This window comes from Grampus griseus (genome assembly GCF_964374135.1).
Source record: "Grampus griseus genome assembly, chromosome: 2".
In the NCBI taxonomy this organism is placed as follows: domain Eukaryota; kingdom Metazoa; phylum Chordata; class Mammalia; order Artiodactyla; family Delphinidae; genus Grampus; species Grampus griseus.
In genome coordinates this window covers 100,603,052-100,627,544 of record NC_139018.1, presented here as the reverse complement: position 1 = coordinate 100,627,544, position 24,493 = coordinate 100,603,052, and the positions used below count along the sequence as shown (strand labels likewise).

Sequence of the window (24,493 nt, the reverse complement as noted above, 5' to 3'; positions counted from 1 at the left end):
TTGTGATTTTGGTGCCTCTGTAACTTGTGGTCCCATCATTCTACATTTCCAGAAAGAGCTGTCTTCCTTTCAACCTTATTCACACAAATATTGTTTGTCCTACAATATTCTACTCAAACTCTTCCTATTCTATTAAGTCTTTCCTGACCACTCAAAGGAATTTCTCCCTCTCCTGTAATCTCATGGTAATCAGTGAAATTACTTTGGTAATTAATTATTTGTTGCCTAATTAGAGCTTCTCACTGCTGCCTTAAAAGAGTTAAAGTTTTACAGTTTATTGAAAATAAAGATGACTTGGTAAGTATGACTTGTATTTCCAACCATATTTCCTGAACTCTAAGATACACATTTATTCACTTTTGACATTTCAGAAACTGAGTGCATCTACAAATCTCAGCAGGGTAAAACTGGGGAACCACAGAAAGAGCAAGTTCCTTAAAAGCAGGCAGACAACACTGTCATCCTTATTTACAAGGGTAGCTCTCATGCCACTGTGCTCTGCTGGGAGAAGAAAACAACATGTTCTCTCTGCTCCTAGGTACTCCCAAGGCCCCTACTGTCAAATGTAAATGAACTACACACCAGGTTCTCTCAAAACTCCACCCAGTATAACCCTTTCTGGAGTCAGAATGACCTCTGTTTGTTTTGCATAGATAACATCTGAAGGGAATTAAGCCCCTATTATGCCATCTCCAACTTGCTACCCATCAAACTTCAAAGTGGTTATTAGCCAAACTCTTCCATATATATGAAGGAACAGATATTGAATACTTGCTAAGAATGGAGAGAGCACTAAGCAAAATTAAAGATCCCTTTAGCCACATCTGACAGAAATGGTCCAGAGTTGTTAGAGAAGTAACATTAAATGGATACAGATAACCTTTCGGACTCATTTTAGTGTCCATAGAATCTGAAAGCTCTATGTTTACTCTAGTTGAATTTTTATTTATTTTTGTTTCCTTTAACCCAAGTACCTAATCTATGGCTTTATGTATGACTCTCAGAAATCTAGAACAAATTCTGAATCCTTGTACCCTAATATTTTCATTTTTCTACCTGATCTGGTCTTTCAGGCTGCCATCCACATGTATTCCTGACAGCTGATCTGAGAAATGACCACTGCTGGTGCTTTTTAAATAAACTGTACCCTCATATCCCTTCACTGCAACAGGTAGCACAAGTCACACAGTATGTTTACAATGAAAGAACTCAAAACATATCAACTATTTATCCCTTAACAGAAAGTCCCTGAGATTATTTTGTGCTGAGTCATACACAGCAGCTAAGCTAAGTATTTTAAAGCCAACTCATCACCACATAACTGGTTTTCCCCTTCTCCACTAATAGGCCTAAGTCCGGAACTTCAGTAAGGTAGTTATTATTAGTATCCACCACCTCCGGCCCCCACAACCAGTGCAAAAGGGAAAAGCAAAAAAATGTTTGAGGCAAAGAGAAGCAACGTGCCTAGAGTCATACAGCTAAGAAATAGGAGTGCCAGAAACAGCACAGGCATCTTGATTTCAACATTCAAGCTCTTAAATTGTACACTATTCTGCCTCATGAAACACTATACCTGCCAGGCAAATTTTTTAAAAAATCAAATAATGTCCAATGCCCTCTTTATCAATTGCAGATTCTCTTCTTTTTTCACCTTTGTCCTCTCTCTCCTCCCATTCCTTCAGTATATGGCAGAAAATTTAAGACAATTCTTTGAGTTGGGAAATTCTAAGGTAAGGGGGTTAAAAATACTAGCACAGAATTCAGAATATGTGAGTTCTAGGCCAGAGTCTGTCATTAACTAGGCAAACTTTCTGACCAAATCTCATGTGTATTTTGTATCAACAGCACACATCTCAACCTAGCCAAATCTCATACTCTCTTAAGTTTCCTCCTCTACGAACTAAAAGGACTGGATATAAATAAAACACCTTCTAGTTTTGAAAATTCTTCTAGCTTTCAAAATTTGAATATTGCAAAATGGGGAGGGAAGGAAGAACAACACGAGCAAGATTGTTTCATTCTGCAAACCATATTATAAAGAGAAGGGAGGGGAGCTTCCCTGGTGGTGCAGTGGTTGAGAGTCTGCCTGCCGATGCAGGGGACACGGGTTCGTGCCCCGGTCCGGGAAGATCCCACATGCCGCGGACTGGCTGGGCCCGTGAGCCATGGCCGCTGAGCCTGCGCGTCCGGAGCCTGTGCTCTGCAACGGGAGGGACCACAACAGTGAGGGGCCCGTGTATGGCCAAAAAAAAATAAAAAATAAAATAAAGAGAAGGGAAAACCATGGTAGAAACTTAGCAATTAGAAAAAATAAGCACTCAAACTCTACTCAATTGAATGTTGTTCCTTTTCGAAAAATAACTACCACAATGGGTTATATGTAACCTGAAAATACTTATGATTAAACTGCCAACTCCTGGGCATTGATGGTACCTATAAATATAATTTCTATTAGTGGTTACCTACCAGTGAACTCATACCTTTTAAATTAAGGAATGCAAAACTCTGTATTGTAGGAAAGAGTATCAATAGAAAGACTTCTCTTTCCTATGAGCCCTCTCATAACCCCTTGCCCAGGGTATAAACTGCAACGGTACTTCGGCACTGTGAGCTTGGCCTAGGTTGGGTAGCAGAGCTTAAAAGGGCAGGAAAACCAAGATGACATGGCCCCTTGGAATTTCCGTAAACTAAAATGATCAGACAATATTTTTGAAACAGAATTTGTACATGAGGAAATATAAGCATGAAAATACATAATAAAATATTAGATATTTGGAGAAAATAATAATGGTGGTAATAATAGTAACAGCAGCTTTCATTTATTGTATCAATAAATGAAATACTTCATAGCTATTATTATACTCCATCTTTACCAAAATCCTACAAAGTATCTGTAAGATTATCATAATTATAGAGATTAGAAACCTGAGGCACAAAGAGGTTATGTAATTTGTCCAAGGTCACAGAGCACAACTCTTCAGAGGCTGTGATCTTAAATAAAATGCTTCACTAAGCAGTGTCATCAATCAGGGCAATAATTTGTAAGCACAGAAGAAAGCCCTATAACCATTAATTAATACCACCACCACCTACTTCAAGCTTCACCAGTTTGTATCAATTTCGGTTCTTTCCCCTCCTCGAACTCCAAACGCAATTAATCTAGTATATCTAATGATTCTTCCTCAATCTGATTGTATTCAGCAAACACATACAGAGCATTCATTATATATAAAGCATTATACAGACAAAAACTTTTATATCAAAGTTTCTCAGAAGACTTCTGCATTCCCAAGAAAGAAATTGCAGGGGAAAGGAAATCAATTTTATTTATGTCCTTTACAAATATAAAAGAAGTAAAAGTATAGTATTAATAAGCATGACTGAATCAGAAAACAATTCTTATTCATTACACTTAGAATGCAGCACATTTGCAAATGTATTCATTCATTTAAGCTTTTTTGTTACAAATAAATCTAGTTGATAAATTCTGACATATATAAGATTAAAGCCAACACTTATGGAACACTCACTATGTACCAGACACTGATCTAAGCACTGCCCACTGTACATGTATCTCATTTAATTCTCACAACAACCTTGTAAAGTAATTATTATTATCCCCATTTCACAGATGAGTAAATTGAGGTACAGTAAATTTAAGTAACTGGACAAGAATCACACATGCTGTAAGTGGCAGAGCTGGGATTCATCCCAGGTAGTCTGGCCCCAGAGTATGTGCTCTTAATCACTGCCTCCTAAAGAGGGGGGGGGGGTTGGGGGGTAATCTGAAACTAGAATAAATCATTAACACTGTAGAAAATAAGAAAAATCATGATATTCTCTGGCCTTTATGCCTGGTTACAAAGGTCAAATATAGAAAACATTCATTTGTAGGAAAGAATAAAAAATAAGGGAGGGAGGGGACAAAGTCATTAATTAATTATACCTCTGCCCATGTCTAAATTATCTGAGATTAATCGCTCCTTTCAGTCTCTGGTGCTTTAAATTCAATCACCACTTTCACAAATTTCTGAAAATAGAAGCGCTATTCAATCATGATGATGCTTTTATCTGTTCACGTGTGTGTTTTTGTTCTGCACAGGTGGGGAGTAGGTCAACTGTGCTGTGGGTAGTTCTGATAACCGGAAACTCAACCAACCACCTGTACGCTATGAGGCTACTTTTCTGGTGGTTTTGGGAAAAACAGGGAAGACACACTAGAAAGAGCTCTGCTGTAGTGACTTTTCTTACTTCTGAAAATGGGCATAGGGTGAAACACTGAAAAGAAGTTTGTGGCCTCTTAGCCACACACTTCCATAAGTGGAACTCACTTATGCATCAAGGTTACTAGAGCAGAATGGTATCTTCATCAAAATTAAAGTCAGGACCTATTAGGCAAAAAGTATAAAGAGAAAAAATTCTCCTTGAAACGTTGTTAAATAAATATTGATCTCAACCCTTCATGATTCTGTATAGCCAGTTGTGTACATTAAAATGTATAGTAATACAGTATTAATAGAGTTCATATGCTAAATACTGCTTTACAGTACTGCAAAAAATTATTTTCTCCCTTATAGTTTTTTTTGAAAAGTTGTTAAATAAATATTGATCTCAACCTTCATGAATCTGTATAGCCAATCTTGTACACTAAAATGCATAGTAATACAGTATTAATAGAGTTCATATGCTAAATACTGCTTACAGTACTACAAAAAAATTCTTCTTTCTCCCTTATAGTTTTTTTTTTGCAGTATGCGGGCCTCTCACTGCTGTGGCCTCTCCTGTTGCGAAGCACAGGCTCCAGACGCGCAGGCTCAGCGGCCATGGCTCACGGGCCCAGCCACTCAGTGGCATGTGGGATCTTCCCGGACTGGGGCACGAACCCGTGTCCCCTGCATCGGCTGGTGGACTCTCAACCACTGCACCACCAGGGAAGCCCCCCATTTTGCAGTTTTTAGATACCTTTTTATCACGACGTACCACAAAAAGTAAAATTAAAAATTTTTCTATTATTAATGTAAAATCAAATTATTTATTAAATGAGATTTTCCGTGATGGAAGTGTGTTATTTATACAATATAGTAAAGTCTAAATAAATGTCATTCACATAATTTCTACAAAGGCATCTGCAATTTCATTAAAGCTTAAACTGAATTTTACTAACAATGTGTCAAAACTAGCTTTTGGTCAATATCATTATTTATTTCTAAATTTTAAAAACTCACTGTATTAAAATACTAACGAGAATTAAGTACTTTGTTCAACTGAGATTCTTATTAACAAAATTGTATCCATCTATACTCATAATTATGAAAAACATGGTCAAGGTGGTAAAAGGTATTTAATAATAAAACTCAGAAAGTTGACAATCTTCCTATAAAGGAGTGCTGAGGACAGCTTCAAAGATAACCATAAATGTCTCTCCCTGATGAGAAGAGTTCAGGGGAGAAATAAATGGTTTGAAATTGTAAATAAAATATAACATCTTGACTAACACAGAATCATGACTAGGATAAAGGAAAAAAGTTATTGGAAGAGTAGATTTCACTGGGAACAAAAAGAAAGGAGGACGGTAAATCACTGTTCTATCAGATCACTCAGTAGCCAGGCAGGGAAAAAAATGTGTGTGAATATAGTGTGTGTGTGTGTGTGTGTGTGTGTGTGTGTGTGTGTGTGTGTGTGTGTGTGTGTGTGTGTGTGTGTGTGTGTGTGTGTGTGTGTGTGTGTGTGTGTGTGTGTGTGTGTGTGTGTGTGTGTTCGCGTGTGTATGGCTGTATGGGATATCTGGAGATTAATCTGGATTTTTATGATAGAAAACTACTATAAAATCAATTTAACTTTTCACTGTACATAACATACACTGAAAAAACAAATTAAGAATAAAAAACTGCATTTCACATTTGACCTATAGATCAAATAGCAAAAAGAAAAGCAAGATTTGCTTTGAAGTCCATCTCTAAAGGTAAACTTAATTTCAGGAACATGAAATATATAAATGTTTGGATATATTATTATGGTCTCTTCTCCTAAAATCCTATTCAGTACTCAAGTAGAAAAACACTGAAAGCTTGAAAGGGAAGTAAGGTACAAAGGCACCATTTAATGTATATTAAGAAATAACATGTTATCACACAGTAACTCAAGGCTCTGAAAGAAAATAATCCAGTATCAACTAGTATTGTCCTCTAAGATATAAAATCCCTACTTCAGAATCGAAACAGGAAACCTATCTTTCCTATTCACAATATTATTCAAAAAATAAAAAAATTTTAAAGGTGGAAGGAAATTTGGATATCAACCAGTTTACCCACAAGATAAAATATCACGTCCAAGATTAAGTAGCAAGTTCAAAGTAGTGTCAATAGTAGATCCTGTGATACCCAGGACAGTGCTGTTTACACTACAACTCAGCTTTCACAGCACTGATTTGAGAGAAGGAAACACTAAAACCCATGTTTAACAGTCTCTCTCTACAGTTTCCTGGATTCCACAGGACTATCCCAGTTCTTCTCCCAAGTATTTAAAATAAATTAAACATATTTACAGCGAAATATAATAGCAAAACCCATATTTTAGTAAGTATTTTCACTCAGCATTTTTCAATGCAAAACAGTGTAACCCATATGGAGACTATGAATTCCAATCACATTATTCAGGTTTTCTTCCACTTAAACCAATTTGCTTCTAGAGTTAAGTGCCCATAAATTTTATGCTTGTCTATTCTCTCTTGGTTAATTCTGAGAGAAATAAATAGTTCATTATTCATTCAAAGTATGACCTTTTGGAAAAGGTAGCTCTTAACCTCATCAATTTACTGCAGAATCTGGGGGCACAGCCTTTAATTTTATTCTCAATTCTTTGGTCTAATTTTCAGTCTCTCAGTCTCATTTTTTAAAGTTTTGGGGAATTTTTTTGTTCTTTTAATTTCTGTAAAAGGTGCTGAACTTTTAACCTTTCATTGTATAGCATGTTAGCTTGGTCCTATTTTCTCTTAACTGCCAACCAAGAAACGTCATCTGTTGTATCTGTTTTGATATGCTTCCAAGAGACAGGGCTATAGAATCCCTGATACAAATCGCTGATGACTACTATAGCAAGAACGTGAAAGGGGAGACTAGAAGCTGGTCCTCTGAGAGCTCTCAAGGCAAATAAACAATACAAGAAGAAAAATGACTATGTTTAGAGATTACTTAGTGAGGCATTCCAAGCTCTTCCAGCTTTAGTAAAGGGTATTACAAGCAGTTGAGGTGTAGAAATAACATCAAGAATATTTCTTTCATTGTAGGACATAAAATGAACTCCCATAGTATGACAGTTAAGGGAAAGAATTAAAGCTACTATGAAGGTACTGGGTATTCTAATATATTCCCATAAAATACATTAATCTTCACTTCTCTTAGGAAATAGAACTCACATATGAAAGAACTTACTTATTCTGCCAAATTATCTTTACAATTTTAATCAAGGGTTGATGAGCAAACTTACTCTAGATGAGTCATAAGAGGGGCTTGGTTGACCACTTGTTCCCCAAGATGTTGTACCTCCTCGTTCATCCATACCTAAGGAGAGAAGAAAGTAAACAATATAAATCCAAGAGGATACAATGATGGGTTTTGTTTGGTATAGCAGATAATACAATTCAGTGGGTGGTATCTGCATTTGATTGGAACTGGCTGTGTATCAATCCTTGCCTCCGAAACCTGCAGAAATAAGTTACTTGGGAGTATCTTTATCACTGCTCTATACAATGCCCTACATAAATTGCCAATGTAGGTCTTTGGAGATTTTTGAACAGAGCATAATCTAGGTCTCTCCACCTGTCTCCACCCACTGCTACTTCTAAGAGTAGATGAATGCCCCACCCCCAACTTTCTAAAGTTTAGTACTGCCTCCATGAATATACGAAGTGAATAAGGGTTAGAGAAAATGAAGCAAGTCAAACAAGTGCTCAAGTTAATAAAACTGGTTTCTATCAAAGCACTGAGTAGCTATTCTTAACTGAAGACATCAAACTATATCAAACCATATCAAATCAACATTAATTATATCAAAACTAATCAAAATGATGTGACAAATCATCCTAATAAAATCTCCTCTAAAATCTGATTCTAAATGAGGAGATCTATTCTTAAGAAAATTGCAAAGGAAGACTCAATGTGACAAGGATAAATTACCATTAACAACAAAACAGTTCACTATCCTCCTTAATGTACCTTCTGAAGCTTTGGCTCCATTATTTTCACCTTCCAATCAATCCCCAGTAAAATCTGAAAGAGTTGGAGATCTCTCAATCCAGCCATTTCTCCCTTTTCTGTTTTGAAGACCAGCCTTTCTCATCCTTGACTCCTAACAGGGTACACTTTCCCAACCCCTTCTGAGACTCTTTCTATGATGAAATACAAATGGTTGACTTCTTTTGTTTCATTCTTGCATGAGAAAACTCTAGATGTTACAAAAACAAAATTCTGTTAAGTTTAGAACCTCTTTTTCTTCAAAAATATTCCTTGAAGTCTTCTGTGATTTAGATGAGAAGTGGTCTGTACTAAGTTAAATGCTACAAATTCTCCAATAACTAGCCACGATTCCCAAGGCTCTTTCATAGGGACCGAATTGTCAACTGAAGGACTAGGTGACAAAAGCAAGGAAAGGAAGTCAGTACTCAAAGTAAAATTTACTAATTCAGTTAGTAGGACCCTAATTTATTCTTTTTATGAATCTGTACTTCCCATATCAAAAACAGTACAGAGAAAAGATGGGTACCTACTATAAATAACACACTAAGCACAATTTCAAATGAATCAGAAGCTTTAAAAACACACAGATTATATGTAAAAACAAAACAAAACAAAAACAACAACAAAAAAAGTGTTTTTGTTTTGTTCATTCTTGGAGAATTCTTATTGAAATTCTAGATTTAAGAAAGAGTCTACAAGTCTGGGGAGTATCATGTAAAAACACACTTTGTTACTAAATATTTCTCCAGTATCCAGTTACCTGTGGTCTATTTTTCAAGCATTTTCTTTGCAATCAACACTGTAGAATAGCAGATAGGATTCCAATGAGACCCAATCCAAGACAAAGACTACTATCAATCTACAAAATCCATTAATATAAAGCTACTTATGAAACTGCAAATAATTTTAGGAAAAGTTTTATTTAAAAAGATCATACTTTCCATTTGTAACTTTTTTCCTAAATGAGTTATATTTTTAAAATATCATATATCCAAAGTAAAATGCAAAAGTAAATTGGCTCCTGAAAGCAGGGTCTCAAATATTTGCACACCCATGTTCACAGCAGCATTATTTACAATAGCCAAAATGTAGAAGTGACTTCAGTGTCCATTGACAAATGAATGGATAAACAAAATGTGGTATATACCTACAGTAGAATATTATTCAGTTTCAAAAAGGAAAGAAATTCTTACACATGCTACAACCTGAGGACATTATGTTAAGTGAAATAAGCTAATCACAAAAGGACAAATAGTATATGGTTCCACTTATATGAGGTACCTAGAGTAGACAAATCCATAAAAAGCAGAATGGTGGGCCTGGGGTTGGGGAGTAAATATAACTTTCATTGATTTAGAACATACAATGCAAACTTATCTTGATGATCCTATTTCTAATGAAAATAATTCATTTTATGACTCTGAATTGCCTTTTATCAAATAATTAATAAATACGGGGGCTATGTGTTATTTTAAATACACTTGTAAAAGAAAATAAATGGGTATCTGCTATAGAAAACATCTCACACAAAATTTTAAGTGATAAATGAAATTCTGTGAAAACACATACTTAATTCTTATCAAGTGACACTAATTACTTCCACAACATGAAAGAAGATCAAAGATTAATTAAATAAAATTGTAATTAATTAAGCCACCAACTAAAGAGTACTACATACCAAGGATACAAGACATGTAGAGGGCTCAAAGGATGCTATAGAATAACAAGGATCTGGCTAGGGTTTAAAAGAGCTCTACAGCTTTATTGTTAATGTATCTAGACTCTGAGCAGAAGATCGTGGCTGGCACTGACAAAGGCAAGAGTCATCCTTTAGCATCAACGACTCCTTTCTGCTCAACACAATGGCTGTACAAACATAGAATTATAACAGGAGTAATAAACTTTCCAAAGCTTCAGCCACAAGACCAAGGTAACCAGGAAAAAAGAAATTACCCACAGAAAATAAACAATACAGAAATTATACAAATTGATCAAAATCTGAAAAACTATGTATCAACAAGAAAATATACCACAGTTGCAATACAGTAATTAGGAGGAAAACATTTCTATTAAGATATGTCTGAATCACCACTGCCATATATTTTTCTTTCCTTCCTATTTCTAGTCTACACATGCCAATTCAACAATTTTTGAGATGCCAGTGCCTCAACTTACAGATTAAAATGGTAGATGTAACAGAAAGTTTAGGAATAATTAAGTAGCAGAAACACTTTTGAGTCTTGCTTAACCTTCTAATTAATCTATTCTATTTCTCTGCAACAAAATTAAAAGTTAACCAGTAATTTAACTAATATAGAGATTTAAATGATACTTTTTAAATCTTTTATATACAGAATCTCTTAAGTACCTGCTTTTCTGAATGGAATCAATTAAAATCCAATATATGTTTTGATTCCATGTGCCTCATTTTAAAAGGCTTAATATTTTATTTAACATTTTTCAGTAAAGAACAAACATTAAATTTTAGACCGTATATCTAAAAACACTGGTTTGTGAATTCAATGGAACAATCTACTTCCTTCTCTTGTGAAACATTTAATAGGAAAAGTAACTGAAAGCAAATCATAAATTACTACACATACAGGCACTTCCCTAAGAGGCTGGGAGCCTGAAGAAGGAATACAAGGTGTAACCAAGTTTTTGAGATGTCAGAGAGCAAGACTCTTGGAGGAGCAAGTAAACTTAGCCAAGTAAAATATCTAGCATTACTTTCTTTCCTATGAAGGACTCAGGTACTACTTTGCCTGCCTCCTCTCTACTGCCACCATCTTTTTTGACTGAAAGTGCTCTCTTTCTTGAATCAGCATAAAATTATCTCACAGCTTCTATCCTACTACTTCTTTCATTCTCCTAGCACAAAATCCTAGAGACTTCTCTAGGTTTTTAGCCATTAGCAAAAACTGGAAACATTTTTTTGGGGTAGTGACTTTTCTATACCCTATACACCTGTTCCACACCACCCCCCGCCAATCTGGGCCCCCAGGGGCTCAAAAACAGTACAGGGTTTGTGTACATGAAGCATTATTCAAGCTTTGTTAGGCTCAGACAAGACCTACCTGGAGGTAAAAGGGGTGAATGAGGAGTAAAGCTGCTGGCCAGCTCCTCTCCCACCTGCTACCAACCAGACCTATCACCAAAGACTCTGTCACCCTAGACTACGAGGGTGAAGGGAGAAACACGTCTGGAATTGGAAAATATTTCAGGTACTGGTGGGGAGTCTAGAGAGCAGAGAAGTAATGAAAGGGAAAGCGGGGTGGGGGATACACAAAATCAAGAGAAGAGTAGTTAGGATATCCCTGCAGCAAAGCTATAAGAAAAACAAGTCAGGGCTTCCCTGGTAGTGCAGTGGTTGAGAATCCTCCTGCCAATGCAGGGGACACAGGTTCGAGCCCTGGTCCGGTAAGATCCCACATGCTGCGGAGCAACTAAGCCCGTGCGCCACAACTACTGAGCCTGCACTCTAGAGACCACGAGCCACAACTACTAAGCCCGCGAGCCACAACTACTGAAGCCCGTGCGCCTACAGCCCGCACACAGCAACAAGAGAAGCCACTACAATGAGAAGCCTGTGCACCGCAATGAAGAGCAGCCCCCACTCGCCGCAACTAGAGAAAACCTGTGCACAGCAACGAAGACCCAATACAGCCAAAAATAAACTTAAAAAAAAAAAAGCTTTTCAGAAAAACAAGTCAATACAGCCACATTGCTTTGTATTATGCCCGAGAGTTATTCCTTGTGGAAAAGGGACATATATAAAGTTGGGAGGAACAGCACAGTGGATTGTATACCTCTCTTTCTGTCTCTTTCTCTCTTTCATGCACATACACACAGCTTTTGGTAGCAGTGAAATCAGGTTTTTATTCTAGCAAATAAAAGGTACTTCAAAAATATCAAATCCCAACACTGTTATAAATAAGGAAAAGATAATATACTTTGCAGGACTGCCATCTGCTATAGGATGATTCAATAGATGATTTGATAAAAGAAATCTGATTGGAGATAGCTATGTCAGATAACCAAAGCTATGGATGTATCTCTTCAGTAGTTTCTTCCCTCAGTTTTATTTGTGGGGTAATGATATTCCTTTAGATCAGACTCAAAGGCTGCAATCAATTGTAAAATAACATACACCTAAAAACCCACCACCACCATTTTTTATTATATTTCTCAAATTTTAGATACTAATGAAATAAACCTACCGATGTGTTTTTCCAGAAATTCACTGTGAAACAGAATCAATTAGAATATAAAAGCAAATCCTTTCTTTTTATGCTACACATTAACGAAAAACAAAACAGAAAAGCTATGGAAATGTTGAAATTGTACGGAAATATAAGACCTGCTGCTTCATATGAAGTACATAACATTGGTTACAGAATTTTTTATTTATTTATTTATTTTTTGCGGTACACGGGCCTCTCACTGTTGTGGCCTCTCCCGTTGCGGAGCACAGGCTCCAGACGCGCAGGCTCAGCAGCCATGGCTCACGGGCCCAGCCGCTCTGCAGCATGTGGGATCTTCCCGGACTGGGGCACGAGCCCGTGTCCCCTGCATCAGCAGGCAGACTCTCAACCACTGCACCACCAGGGAAGCCCGAATTTTTTTTTTTTACTAAAAAATTGAGATTCTGTAAAATGAACTGTCAAATTAAAAAGTTTAACTCTTTTTAAAGTATGTAAGAAAATAAGACCAGTAAATGATTTAAAGGAATCACCTTTTTAGGTCATCTTTAAAATTAATCACAATTTCTATTTGGAATTGATGAGAATTAAGATTTTAAAAATAGGGATATTCCAGTGCCAAAGTACACTAGAATAAGATAATTAAACATGACCAATTTCAAGAAAATGACTAATTTTGAAATTAACTTCCAAACAGTGATTTCGCTATGCTATTTTTATTAGCCACATCACTCTATATAAATGTCCTGTAAATATACAATTAAACAGGACATTCTAGTGATTTAATCAATGAAGTAAGAGTAGATGGTCAAAAGGAAATGGCAGGTCTATCTGTTTAGGAAAAATAAAAAACTGCCTAATGCCCAGGGATTGAAACTAAGTTCTCAAAGGGCAAGCAGGTATTTTGTACCACCTTGAGAACTATCTATGTAGTGACCTGGTATATTGAGGATTTGCTCTGATTGTCTGAAGAGACATTCTAATAACCCTGTCAAAGCTCCTGAGCCATCTCCAAGCCTCCCCTAAACTATCTGGCTGTCAAATTTCTGGAAACAAGAAAAGGCCCTCCCAGGGCACCTAAAAGCAACTGCCTTACTCCTCTGGAATCTGAACAACAAAGCCCTGCACCTAAACAACAATGCCAGGTGTTTTCTTCCACAGAGGCACTAAGAAGTCCACTCTAAAAAAGGCCTGATGCCTCTTCTCCAACTCTGGGTAAGTCTCAGCAAAAAATGTCCCTATTCAGTCTCTCAATGATACAATCCCATTAGATTTACTTTATAAACATTTTCAAAATCTGACTATGACTCACTATTTTAATTTCATTTTATTTTATATTTATTTATTTACTTGGCTGCACTGGGTCATTTGTTGCAGCACATGGGATCTTCGTTGTGGCATGCGGTATACCCTGACCAGGGATGGAACCCAAGCTCCCTGTGTTGGGAAGGCGGAGTCTTAACTGCTGGACCACCTGGGAAGTGCCTGACTCACTGTTTTTAACATGATCATTTTAGTCTGAGCCACCATCACCTCTGTATTATGGCAATAGCCTCCTAAAGAGTCTCCCTGCTTCTTGCCCCTGTGACAGTGTGTATACTCTACATAGGAACTAGAATGACCTTTTCAAAACAGCTCAAATCCTGTCAGTCCTATGCTCAAAATCTACCCATCTCATTCAGTATTAAATCCACTGGTCTACAGTGTTTCATGGGTTCCACCTCCCACCTCTCTGACTTCATCTTCTACTATTCATTCTCTTAGATCACTCTTTTTCAACTACATGGACCCCTGTTTTTGCTCAAACACACTGAGCATGCTTCCTCCTTAGGGCCTTGCCACTTGTTCTTCCCTCTTCATAAAATGCTTCCTCCCAGATATCTGAATGGTTTGTTCCCCTAATTTCCTTCAGGTCTCTCTATTCAAATATCATATTATGGGGGGATGTTTACAATCTGTTTTTCCCCCCCAGTAGATTGAAAACTCCAGGAAAACAAGAGTGCAGTCTGTTTTGTTCAATATTTTATGTTTGGTGCCTGAAACAATGCCTGACACACAGTAGGCACTAATAAATATTTGTGGAAGAAATAAATGTATAAAGTGGAAATAATACATTCAGTTTAATATAAGTGGGGCTGAAACTGGTTCCCTATTTGTTAGCTTACCATTCTTCTTTAGAAATAATTGAAACCAATATTCTAAATAAATGAATAGTAGTTTAAAAATTCCAATGAGAAGCAGTTAGACTATAAATGACTCTATGAACTAGACAAGTAACTACCCCCAAAGAGCAAACATTATTTAAAAAGTGTTAGAGAAACCTAAATCCTCACTAGGCTTGGTGGCTAAACCACACACAGACGTTCAATATCACAGCTTTGAAATAACATCATTACATGTCCTAAGAAAAATCACTTTGTATTCACTATAGTACAGCCTAACGTACACTGCTATAAAAGGAACTCTAAATAAAAAATGTTCCAGAAATTTCATGTAGTCAGCATGATGTTGGGATATTTACAAATGTGGTTAGAAATGCAATAATCTCTTAAATTTGTTCTTTTTGTGTGTGTGTGTGGTACGCGGGCCTCTCACTGTTGTGGCCTCTCCCGTTGCGGAGCACAGGCTCCGGACGCACAGGCTCAGCGGCCATGGCTCACGGGCCCAGCCAGTCCGCGGCATGTGGGATCTTCCCGGACCGGGGCACGAACCCGTGTCCCCTGCATTGGCAGGCGGACTCCCAACCACTGTGCCACCAGGGAAGCCCTAATCTCCTAAATTTGGTAACACATCTTTCATATTCCCTTAACCACTCAGTTACCCATTGTATTAATTTCTACCTTGCCAATATTTTGAGTAACTATCCCTTGCTCTGATTCAGGTCCTGTGTATTGCTTATTCTTCTATTCTGTTCCATGCCAATCCACAGTTAACACTGCCAGCACAATTATCTTGCCATAAATACAAGTTGGATCACATCCATTCACTTTTAAAATACGATCCTCTGCTGCCTCAGGAATAACACTCACACTCCTGAGGTCGCATTCTTCGTGGTGGCCTCAATCTACTTTTTTCAGCTTCAATACTGAATACTATATTTCTCAGAAAACTCAATGCTTGGGATTCCCTGATGGCACAGTGGTTAACAACCTGCTTGCCAGTGCAGGGGACACGGGTTCGAGCCCTGGTCCAGGAAGATCCCACATGCTGTGGAGCAACTAAGCCAGTGTGCCACAACCAGTGAGCCGGCACTCTAGAGCCTGTGAGCCACAACTACTGAGCCTCTGTACCACAATTACTTAAGCCCACGCATCTAGAGCCCGTGCTCCACAACAAGAAAGCCCGTGCACAGCAACAAAGACCCAATGCAACCAAAAATAAATAATGAATAAATAAATAAAAATTAAAAAAAAGAAAACTCAATGCTCCAGCCTCATAAAGACAGTCACTCCCCAAACATGCCAAGCCTTGTCACACATTCATATTCTACTCTTATTGCTTCCTAGTCCTAGAATATCCTCCCTTATCTTTTCCCCCACCTACTGAGTTTCTAATTTTAAATCAGTCTAAGATCGAATGTCCTCTCTTCTGAGAAGTGTTCTCCATCAACTAAGTCAATATTAATCACACTTCTTCAGAAAGTAATTTGTACTTACTTTGTCTTCAACATTGACATTTACTTTTCACGTATACCCTACCAATAAAACTTTATAACAGGGAACATACCTCGTTCATCTCTATGTACTTCTGGTACTTCGCAGAAGTGTGGTATTTTGCATTCAAATGTCTAAGTAGCTAAGGCACATATAAAATTAGGGCATTCACATGACAGTCCGTCATAAGAATTCAGTTAACTAGAGATGGGTTAAAAAAAGAAATTCAAAGTAGAAGAGGAATGTCTAGCAATCTAAGTAGATCTCCAAGAATTAGTAAAATAATAATAATTATTATTATTTTAAAAGTATTATGTTTAATAAGTATTATTTTTAAACGCAGATTGCAAATATGCTGGAGGCAATCTCAAAACTGAACTAGTGAGTTCAGCTTCCAACATGATGTACTATGCTCCTACAGACAGCTACTATAAATTCTGGAGAAAAAATATAAATATAAAACAAACTACATAAAGACTCCACCTTAAGAGTAAACCTAAAGGGTCTACCAGGAAAATGAACAAAACCAGGCTGATTTTGGATGGGAATATAAACTTGGAAGAAGAGACCAGAATGAGTTTCTCCTTTTAACAGCTTTAGGGATCAGCACAAGCGAGTTTCCCATTTTAAAGCTTCATCCCGCAGGCAAGCAGCAGCCACAGCACGCAAGAACTAAAATTCCAATAGAAAACTTACTATCTTTCTGGATAGAAGAAAAACAGGAAAGACCAGGACAACCATAATCACCAGAAAGTAAGGACAGAATCCCCAAAAGAAGAGAGGCAGAAAAGATGAGTCCCAAATTTTGGGCACATCTCTGCTCAAGTCTTTGGATGAGACCTGACGTACACATTCACAGGGCAGTTTGCACTTGAGGCTGAAAGAATCAAATCAAATTGAGATTTGAGCAGCTGCTAACCTCAGGCAAGATCGAATTTTCACTCTGAGTGTGATCCAATTAATGGCTCACTAAAACACAGAAATCAAAACTCTTTGGAGGAACATAAAAGAAACCAAAATTTCCACAAATAACATTCATGATATCTATAACACAAGCCAAAACTCCTTGACAATGAAATGTGACCCAATCTCAAAGAAAAAGATAATCAAGAGGCCAACTTCAAGATGACACAGCTACTGAGATTTTCAGACAAGGGCATTAAACCAGGTACCTTACTATACCCAATCAAGTAAAGGACATATGCTTGTAATGAATGAAAAGACTGGAAATCTCACAGAGAAAAAGAAAACACACACACATACACACAAAAAAACAAATGAAAGTTTTAAAAATTAAAATATCTGAAGTCTAAAAAAAAAATTATTGGATGGGTTTAAGAAAGGAATGGAGATGACAGTAAAGAGTGAATGAATTTGATGACAGATCAACAGAAATAATTCAATTTGACAAAAAATTAAAAGAAAATAAACTGGGTCTTAGAGACCTAAAGGAAGATATTAAAAAGTCTAACATAGAGAGAGTCTAATAAGAGATGAGTAAGTCTAATAAATCTAATAAGAGAACAAAGAGACTAGGGTAGAAAAAATTTTTGAAGAAATAATGGCCAGAAAATTCATAAATGTGGTTAAAAGACACAAATTTACCAGTTAAGGACACTCTGTAAACCCAAAAGGATAAATATTAAGAAAACAGGATACCATAGTCAAATTTCTGACAACGAAAAATACAGAGAAAACCTTGAATGTGGACAGAAAAAGGACACATTACATACAGAAGAACAACAATTCAAATACTGCAGACTTGTCTTTAGAAACTATGAATGTCACCAGATGTGGAAACACATCTTTAAAGTACTGAGGCATGGGGATCTCAGCCAGAATAAAAATATCCTTCAAGAATGGAGATGAAATACATTTTCAAATAAAATAAAATTAAGAATTTGTTACCAGCAAAACTTCAGTACAAAATACTAAAAGAAGTTCTTCAAGCTGAAGGATATGTTATCAGAGAGAAACCTGAATCTTGAGGAAGGAAAAAAGAACATGAGAAATAGTAAATATAAGAAACTTTTTTTTTTCTTTTAACTTCTTTAAAAGTTATTTATATAAAAATTGTAACATTCTCTCACAGGAGTTACAATGTATTTAGCTGTAATACATATGACAAATATAGCATAAAAGAAGGCAGGGGTGGGGATAAATAGACCTATAAGGTTACAAGATTTCTACATTTTATGTGAAACGGTAGAATATTAACTCTAAACTGACTGGGAGAAGTTAAGTTAATGACATATATAACCTGAGAGAAACTACCAAAGCGGAAAAAAATGCAGAGGCATCACTAAAAAGCCAACCAATAAATTAAAATGGAGTCCTAAGAAATAGCCAAATCCAAAAGAAAGAAATACATTTGAACAAAATATAGAAAGAAAAAACAGAAAACAAATGAATTAGTACACCTTAATCTAACCATACAATAAAACATTCCATTTTTGTCTGAGGAGGAAGACAAACAGAGAAGCATCAAACAGATACTACTCATTTCAATGAGAACACACCTCATTGCTCTGTGAGCTCACAAAGTTCATGCTGTTGCTCTTCTTCAACAAGACAATTATATTTGGGTTTGGTGAGGGAAAAGAAAGATGAAAATATTACATTGCCCTTGCACATTAAACAAAAAACATACAGTACCACACCACTGTGAAAACTGCATACAGAAGTTTTTAGGTTGTTTATTTTTATAGTACCCATCAGGATCATAAGTCAGTACCAATAAAGCAGCTTCTGCATAAGTACATTTTGGTGGATTTTTGCTGATTACCTAACACAATTTGCTATTTAAAAACAGCTGTGTGAGCAATTACTATTCTTAATTCCACAAACAATTCTATTCATTTCCTGTAATAAGGCCTGTGTACTCCCTGCGTTCAAGTCTTGGACCATTAATTCCTGTAATGGCAACACACTCTGCCTCTCTCAAAGGAACTCTGTAAGAATTTTTCCATCGTGTTTTCCTCATATTTTAAAATCCCATCCTCATATGCTCTTCAAACTCCCACTCATTTATTTCTAAATTCACAAAACAAAAATTTACATTGACTACCTTCACTCCTTTCAATTTATGCACTTACTCATTAATGAATCTCTTGCTAGTATCTAGCCTCTTCCTAGACCACACCAGCAAAACCCAATGCCAGTCACAAAGAAGGCTCTCAGTAAACATTTGTTTATATGATAAAACTGAACTCTTTCATGTCATCAAAGGTTATTCTAATCATAAAGCATAAAGGCCCCTTCTTGGTCTTAATTTCTTAGATCTCTATTGAAGAGGTCTACAAATTTCTCCTATAAACAGCCGAACAGTAAATAGTTTATGTCTGTGGGTCATACCCTCTCTTTACCAACTGTTCAACTCTACTACTGTAGCACAAAAGGAGTCAAAGGCGATATGTAAACAAATAAAGAGTAACTGTATTCCAATAAAACTTTATTTATAAAAACAGGTGATGAACCATGGACCATATTTTGCCTACCCCTGCTCTATGGCATCCAATACTGTTAACCACCTTGCCTCCCTGGGATTTGCTGACAATAACCTTTGGGCCCCTATTTCTATATATTAACACTTCCCCTTCTAGTGAAAAACTAAAAGTACCTGCTCTTCATTCCAAGAACTTCTCAATTTATGCTCTACCCCTTCAACTGCTCACTCAGTTTTATGATTTTGACCATCCCATCTGAATGATCAATTTCCAAATGCACACTCCCAGCTTTAAGCTCAGTTCTGTATTTTGCATCTTGAATCATCAAATTCCTGCTGGAAGCTTTCATTCAGCTCTCCTGCCATCAACTTAAACCCATATCTGAAACTAGACTTTTCACATACCCTTCACTTCCTCATATGCCTTTGGACCCTAATTATTAATATTTCTAATACTACAGGTAGTACTATAATAGTTCAGGTCAACCTGGCATCATCTTTGATTTTCTCTTCTCTTCTCCCTCCACTATCCCTATACTGAGTATTCTTTATGAACGTCTCCTGAAGCAGCTTTTCCATTCCTACTACCACCTTTTTATTCTGAGCTTTTATGATATCCTACTTAGACTCTTTTGCTAGTGTCTCTCTGAATCTCCCTAAAACACTATTTCAAAATATTTAACCTAATAATAGCCTGCCATTGTAGTCTTCCTAAAACAAATCTTCAAAACATATTACCCCCAGATTTAAAAAGTAAACACTTCCAGTGCCCCACCACCAACAGAATTAATCCAAAATTCTTCAACCTGAAACTGAATATTTACTCCTCTGTTCCACAAATGTTTACCATCAATTGTGCTAGGTTTTGTCCCTCCTATGTTTAAAGCCTTTGAAAACCCAGTTACAATTGCCTCACTGTTTCCAACCCTAATAGTCAAAAACGCTAATTTCCTATTATGGCATACACAGTGTCATGCTCTAGGGAGGACTCTAGGCACTGTTGACAGAGACATGCACAAGACACAGAAACCCTGCCCCTCAAGGAGCTGTCATTCAGTGTTTTGCATTCAAACTCATCTGTAACCATGAGGCACATTCATTGTACACAGTACTATTCATGAACACTTATTGCTCTTATTATTCCTCTTGGCACTTCTATCTCCTCTACACTTAATTCTTACTGATTTTATGCTCACTTTAAATTCCACCTCTGCTGTAAAACATGACCAACCTCCTTAATCCTTACTAGGTCCTCTCTTTAATATTTATACTTATAAATCTACATCGCACAGCACAGAAGTTATATTGTTCTTAAGAGAACACCATCCAACATGGGGTCTCAAATTAATTTAAGACCAAAGACCACATTCAGCCCTCATTCTGTTTCACCTGCAGTGCTAAATACATAGGAGACACTCAATGAAAAAGTTTTTGTGTACAAAATGACACTGCTAATTAATATATGGACAGATCTTCTAGTAGCAGCTACAGCTTTTACTTACCTACTTACATTCACTTTCCCCAGTCCCACGATGAACAGTATGAGTTTGCAAAAGAGCATTCATAAGGGATACAACTGATGACCAAAGCACAGAACAAAGGTAACCACATCAAGAAGACACTCAAATGAAACACCTGACATTAGCTCAGAGCTCTAATGGAATGAACTAAAACTCTCTTGTTCATACTCACAGGTATTTATTACAGTAACATGTAAGCAAAAATTACTGCCATGTAAAGATTTCTAAATTTTATACTCTCATAATTAGTGTCTAGCCCTTAAAAAATTGAATTTAAGTAATTTAAAAACATCTACAACTTATGAAGGTGAATAATTACATCAAAACACTCCCCCACCATCCAACTTTTAGAGCTATTAAACTAGTTGAAAAAGTTGAACATTGCCTATGTAATAAATAAAGCATACCACTCTCTTCTTAAATTGAAGTATAGCTGACTTACAATATTGTGTTAGTCTCAGGTGTACAGCAAAGTGATTCAGTTATACATTTGCTTTTTCTCAGATTCTTTTCCATATAATATCTTCTTTATCCATCTGCAATATAATTATTCTCCAGTCTGTGGGTGCCTACCCAGGGGTATGGGACTTAATTATATCATGAGTCCACTCCCCTACCCATTTCATTGTTGTCCCTTCTTCATGTCTTTAGTTGTAGATCTTTTCTGGTAGGTTCTGTTCCTTTTCACTGACAGTTGTTCTGCAGGTATTTGTGAATTTTGGTGTATTTGTGAGAGGAGGTAAGCTCAGTGTCTTTCTACTCCGCCATCTTGGCCCTGCCACCCATATCACTCTTGAAATCTCAGAGTATTTTTAGTTTAAAAGTAAAGGACTGGTTATCAAAATTATTTACCAGGAACTTAAAATTTACATTAAAAATCATCTCTATTATATAACAGAATATAATCTGGACAGAAAAATAAGATCTGCACCCCAAATATTACATATTGTCTGTGGGCATGGAAAATGATATACTTTGCAAAACTGGCAGTTTCTTAAAAGATAAAAACACATACATCCTTTAACACAACAATACTATCCCTAGGTATTTGTGCAAGGTAAAGTGAGAAAGAAGTACACCCACAAGGAGTCTTTTACATGAATATTAAGGATAGTATTCATAAGAGCTAAAACTGGAAATAATCCAGGTACCCATCAATAAAAAAGATGAATAAAGGAACTGTGGTTTATTCATTCAATGTAATACTGCTCAACAATACAAAAAAAACCAGACTAGTGGTGCATGCAACGACATGCATAAATTTTGAAAACATTATGCTTAATAAAAGATACCAGATACCAAAGATTGATTTCATTTATATGTTGACCTACAACAGAAAAAACAAAATCATAGTCATAAAAATAAAGATTGTGGATGCTTCTCAGGTAGAGAGTTGACAAGGAAGGAGTAAAAGGGATATAAATGGGGTGAGGAAAATGTTTTATAAAACAACAAAATGTTCCTAAGTTTATTCAACTGAAAATAACAATTATAAACTGTGGACCAAACTTTTAAAAACAACTGTTTAAAGACAAGGAAGAATGAACAAAAGGAGGCAAAAACTGAAAAGGATCTGATCAGTGAAAAAATATAACCAGACTCACTAGGTAAGATCCACATCTTTATGATTTGTCTGATGAGGGCATTTCCCAGGCAGCATGGCATGTGGTGGCTAGATAAGCAGAAAGCCACTATTTTCTTTGCTTAAGGAAGGAGCCAAAACATAGAATTTGGGAATGCCAGTGTGGCTGGAAATTAAGGAGGGAAACAAAGAAAGGAGAAAGCCACAGTTCGGTTTCAACTGCTGGGTACCAGAGAGGAAAGTAATTAGAGGGGGCTTGATAAATAATTTGAGCTTTCCACAGGCCTGCCTTAACAAAGCATAAAATCAAGCCTCAAGATAACTGACCAAAAATGTTTAACTACTTACAAATAATGTAAATTCTTATTTGTTTTATAGAGCAAAAACAAAACTCTGCAGATGAAGAGAAACTAAAACCTCTATAACACATCTTCTACATTGAAAAATATGAAATAAAAAATTAATAGATGTGTGGAGAAATTAAAATGTGACCTATAGTCTAGGAAACACATTCCATACAGCCACATCTCAAGATGACAGATGTTGGAATAAGCAGAAAATGATTTTAAAACAGCTATTATAAGTATTGAAAGACTTTAAGAAAAAGATGGTCAAAATGAAGGAACAGATGGAGACTCTCAATAAAGAAAAGCTTTTGAAAATGGGAATTGCAGAATTTAAAATTACAATAACTGAAATAAAAAATTTGCTGAATAAGCTTAACAATGAACTGGAACCAGAAGAAGAAATGGTAAGTGACATTGAACATAAAAAATATTGGGAAAAAAAGAGTAGAGCTTTAGCTACCTGTTAGACCATACTAAATGGTCTAAAATACATGTAATCTGAGTATCAGAAGGAGATGAGAGAAAAAATGAGGCAGATTATATATCTGGAGTAAAATTTGGCAAAAAGTTTCCCATATCAGTGAAAAACATCAACTTGTATGCAAATCTAATGAGCTCAGCAATTCTAAGCAGGAGAAATTTAAACACTAACAAAGCACAACTTGGAATGAAGAGTTTAAAATTTTAAAACAAGAAACATACTAGTACCATAGTCAAGTGATAGCTTTAGAAACAGTAGTGGGTACCAAAAGCAAATGATCCCCAATATTAGATACCATAAGAGAAAGAGACACTGACTTCTAAGGTATTCTTTGAAGTTCAAATAGAAGTCTACACATGTGTGGCAAGGATGACATGGTGATTTGATATAAAAGCACTAGCCTGGTCTTTGCTGAAGCAATAGAAAGCAAACATCTATAAGTTTTTTCCTTTAGGGGCTTCCCTTGTGATGCAGTGTTTAAGAATCTGTCTGCCAATGCAGGGGACACGGGTTTGAACCCTGGTCCGGGAAGATCCCACATGCCGCGGAGCAACTAAGCCCATGCACCACAACTACTGAGTTTGCACTCTAGAGCCCGTGAGCCACAACTACTGAGCCCGTGTGCCACAACTACTGAAGCCCGCATGCCTAGAGCCCGTGCTCCGCAACAAGAGAAGCCACTACAATGAGAAGCACACGTACCAAAATGAAGAGCAGCCCCCGCTCGCCACAACTAGAAGAAAGCCCACGCACAGCAACGAAGACCCAATGCAGCCAAAAATAAATAAGATAAAATAAATAAAACATTTTTTTTAAATGTGTAAAATCCAAGCCTTACCTTTCCATTACCTTTCAAACATTATCTATTCCTACAATCAATATCTCTCTTTTTCCAATTTTGGGACTGGCAATATGGAATAAAATGAATGATTATTACTAATGCAAACATCACAATGCTATCATATATTTAAAATAATAATGCTTTGAAAAACTGTACAAAGAACTTAAAGAAAGACTGTTCATATGATT

General features: G+C 36.4%; 1 protein-coding gene and 1 pseudogene across 6 annotated transcripts in view; one reads left to right on the top strand and one right to left on the bottom strand.

The window, feature by feature from the left end:
• Window positions 1-24,493, bottom strand: part of TCF12 (transcription factor 12) — a 381,119-nt gene that overhangs the window by 223,242 nt on the left and 133,384 nt on the right. For all 5 annotated transcript variants that reach the window (XM_082648173.1, XM_082648177.1, XM_082648178.1 and 2 more), the window contains exon 4: window positions 7,486-7,559. In XM_082648173.1, the coding sequence (XP_082504299.1) occupies window positions 7,486-7,559 (74 nt within the window). The remainder of the gene's footprint in view (window positions 1-7,485; window positions 7,560-24,493) is intronic.
• The window catches only part of LOC309818504 (Krueppel-like factor 4), a 113,048-nt pseudogene continuing 111,807 nt past the window's right edge, over window positions 23,253-24,493 (top strand). Inside the window, exon 1 of the transcript in view lies at window positions 23,253-23,387. The product of the transcript in view is annotated as a Krueppel-like factor 4 (transcript). The remainder of the gene's footprint in view (window positions 23,388-24,493) is intronic.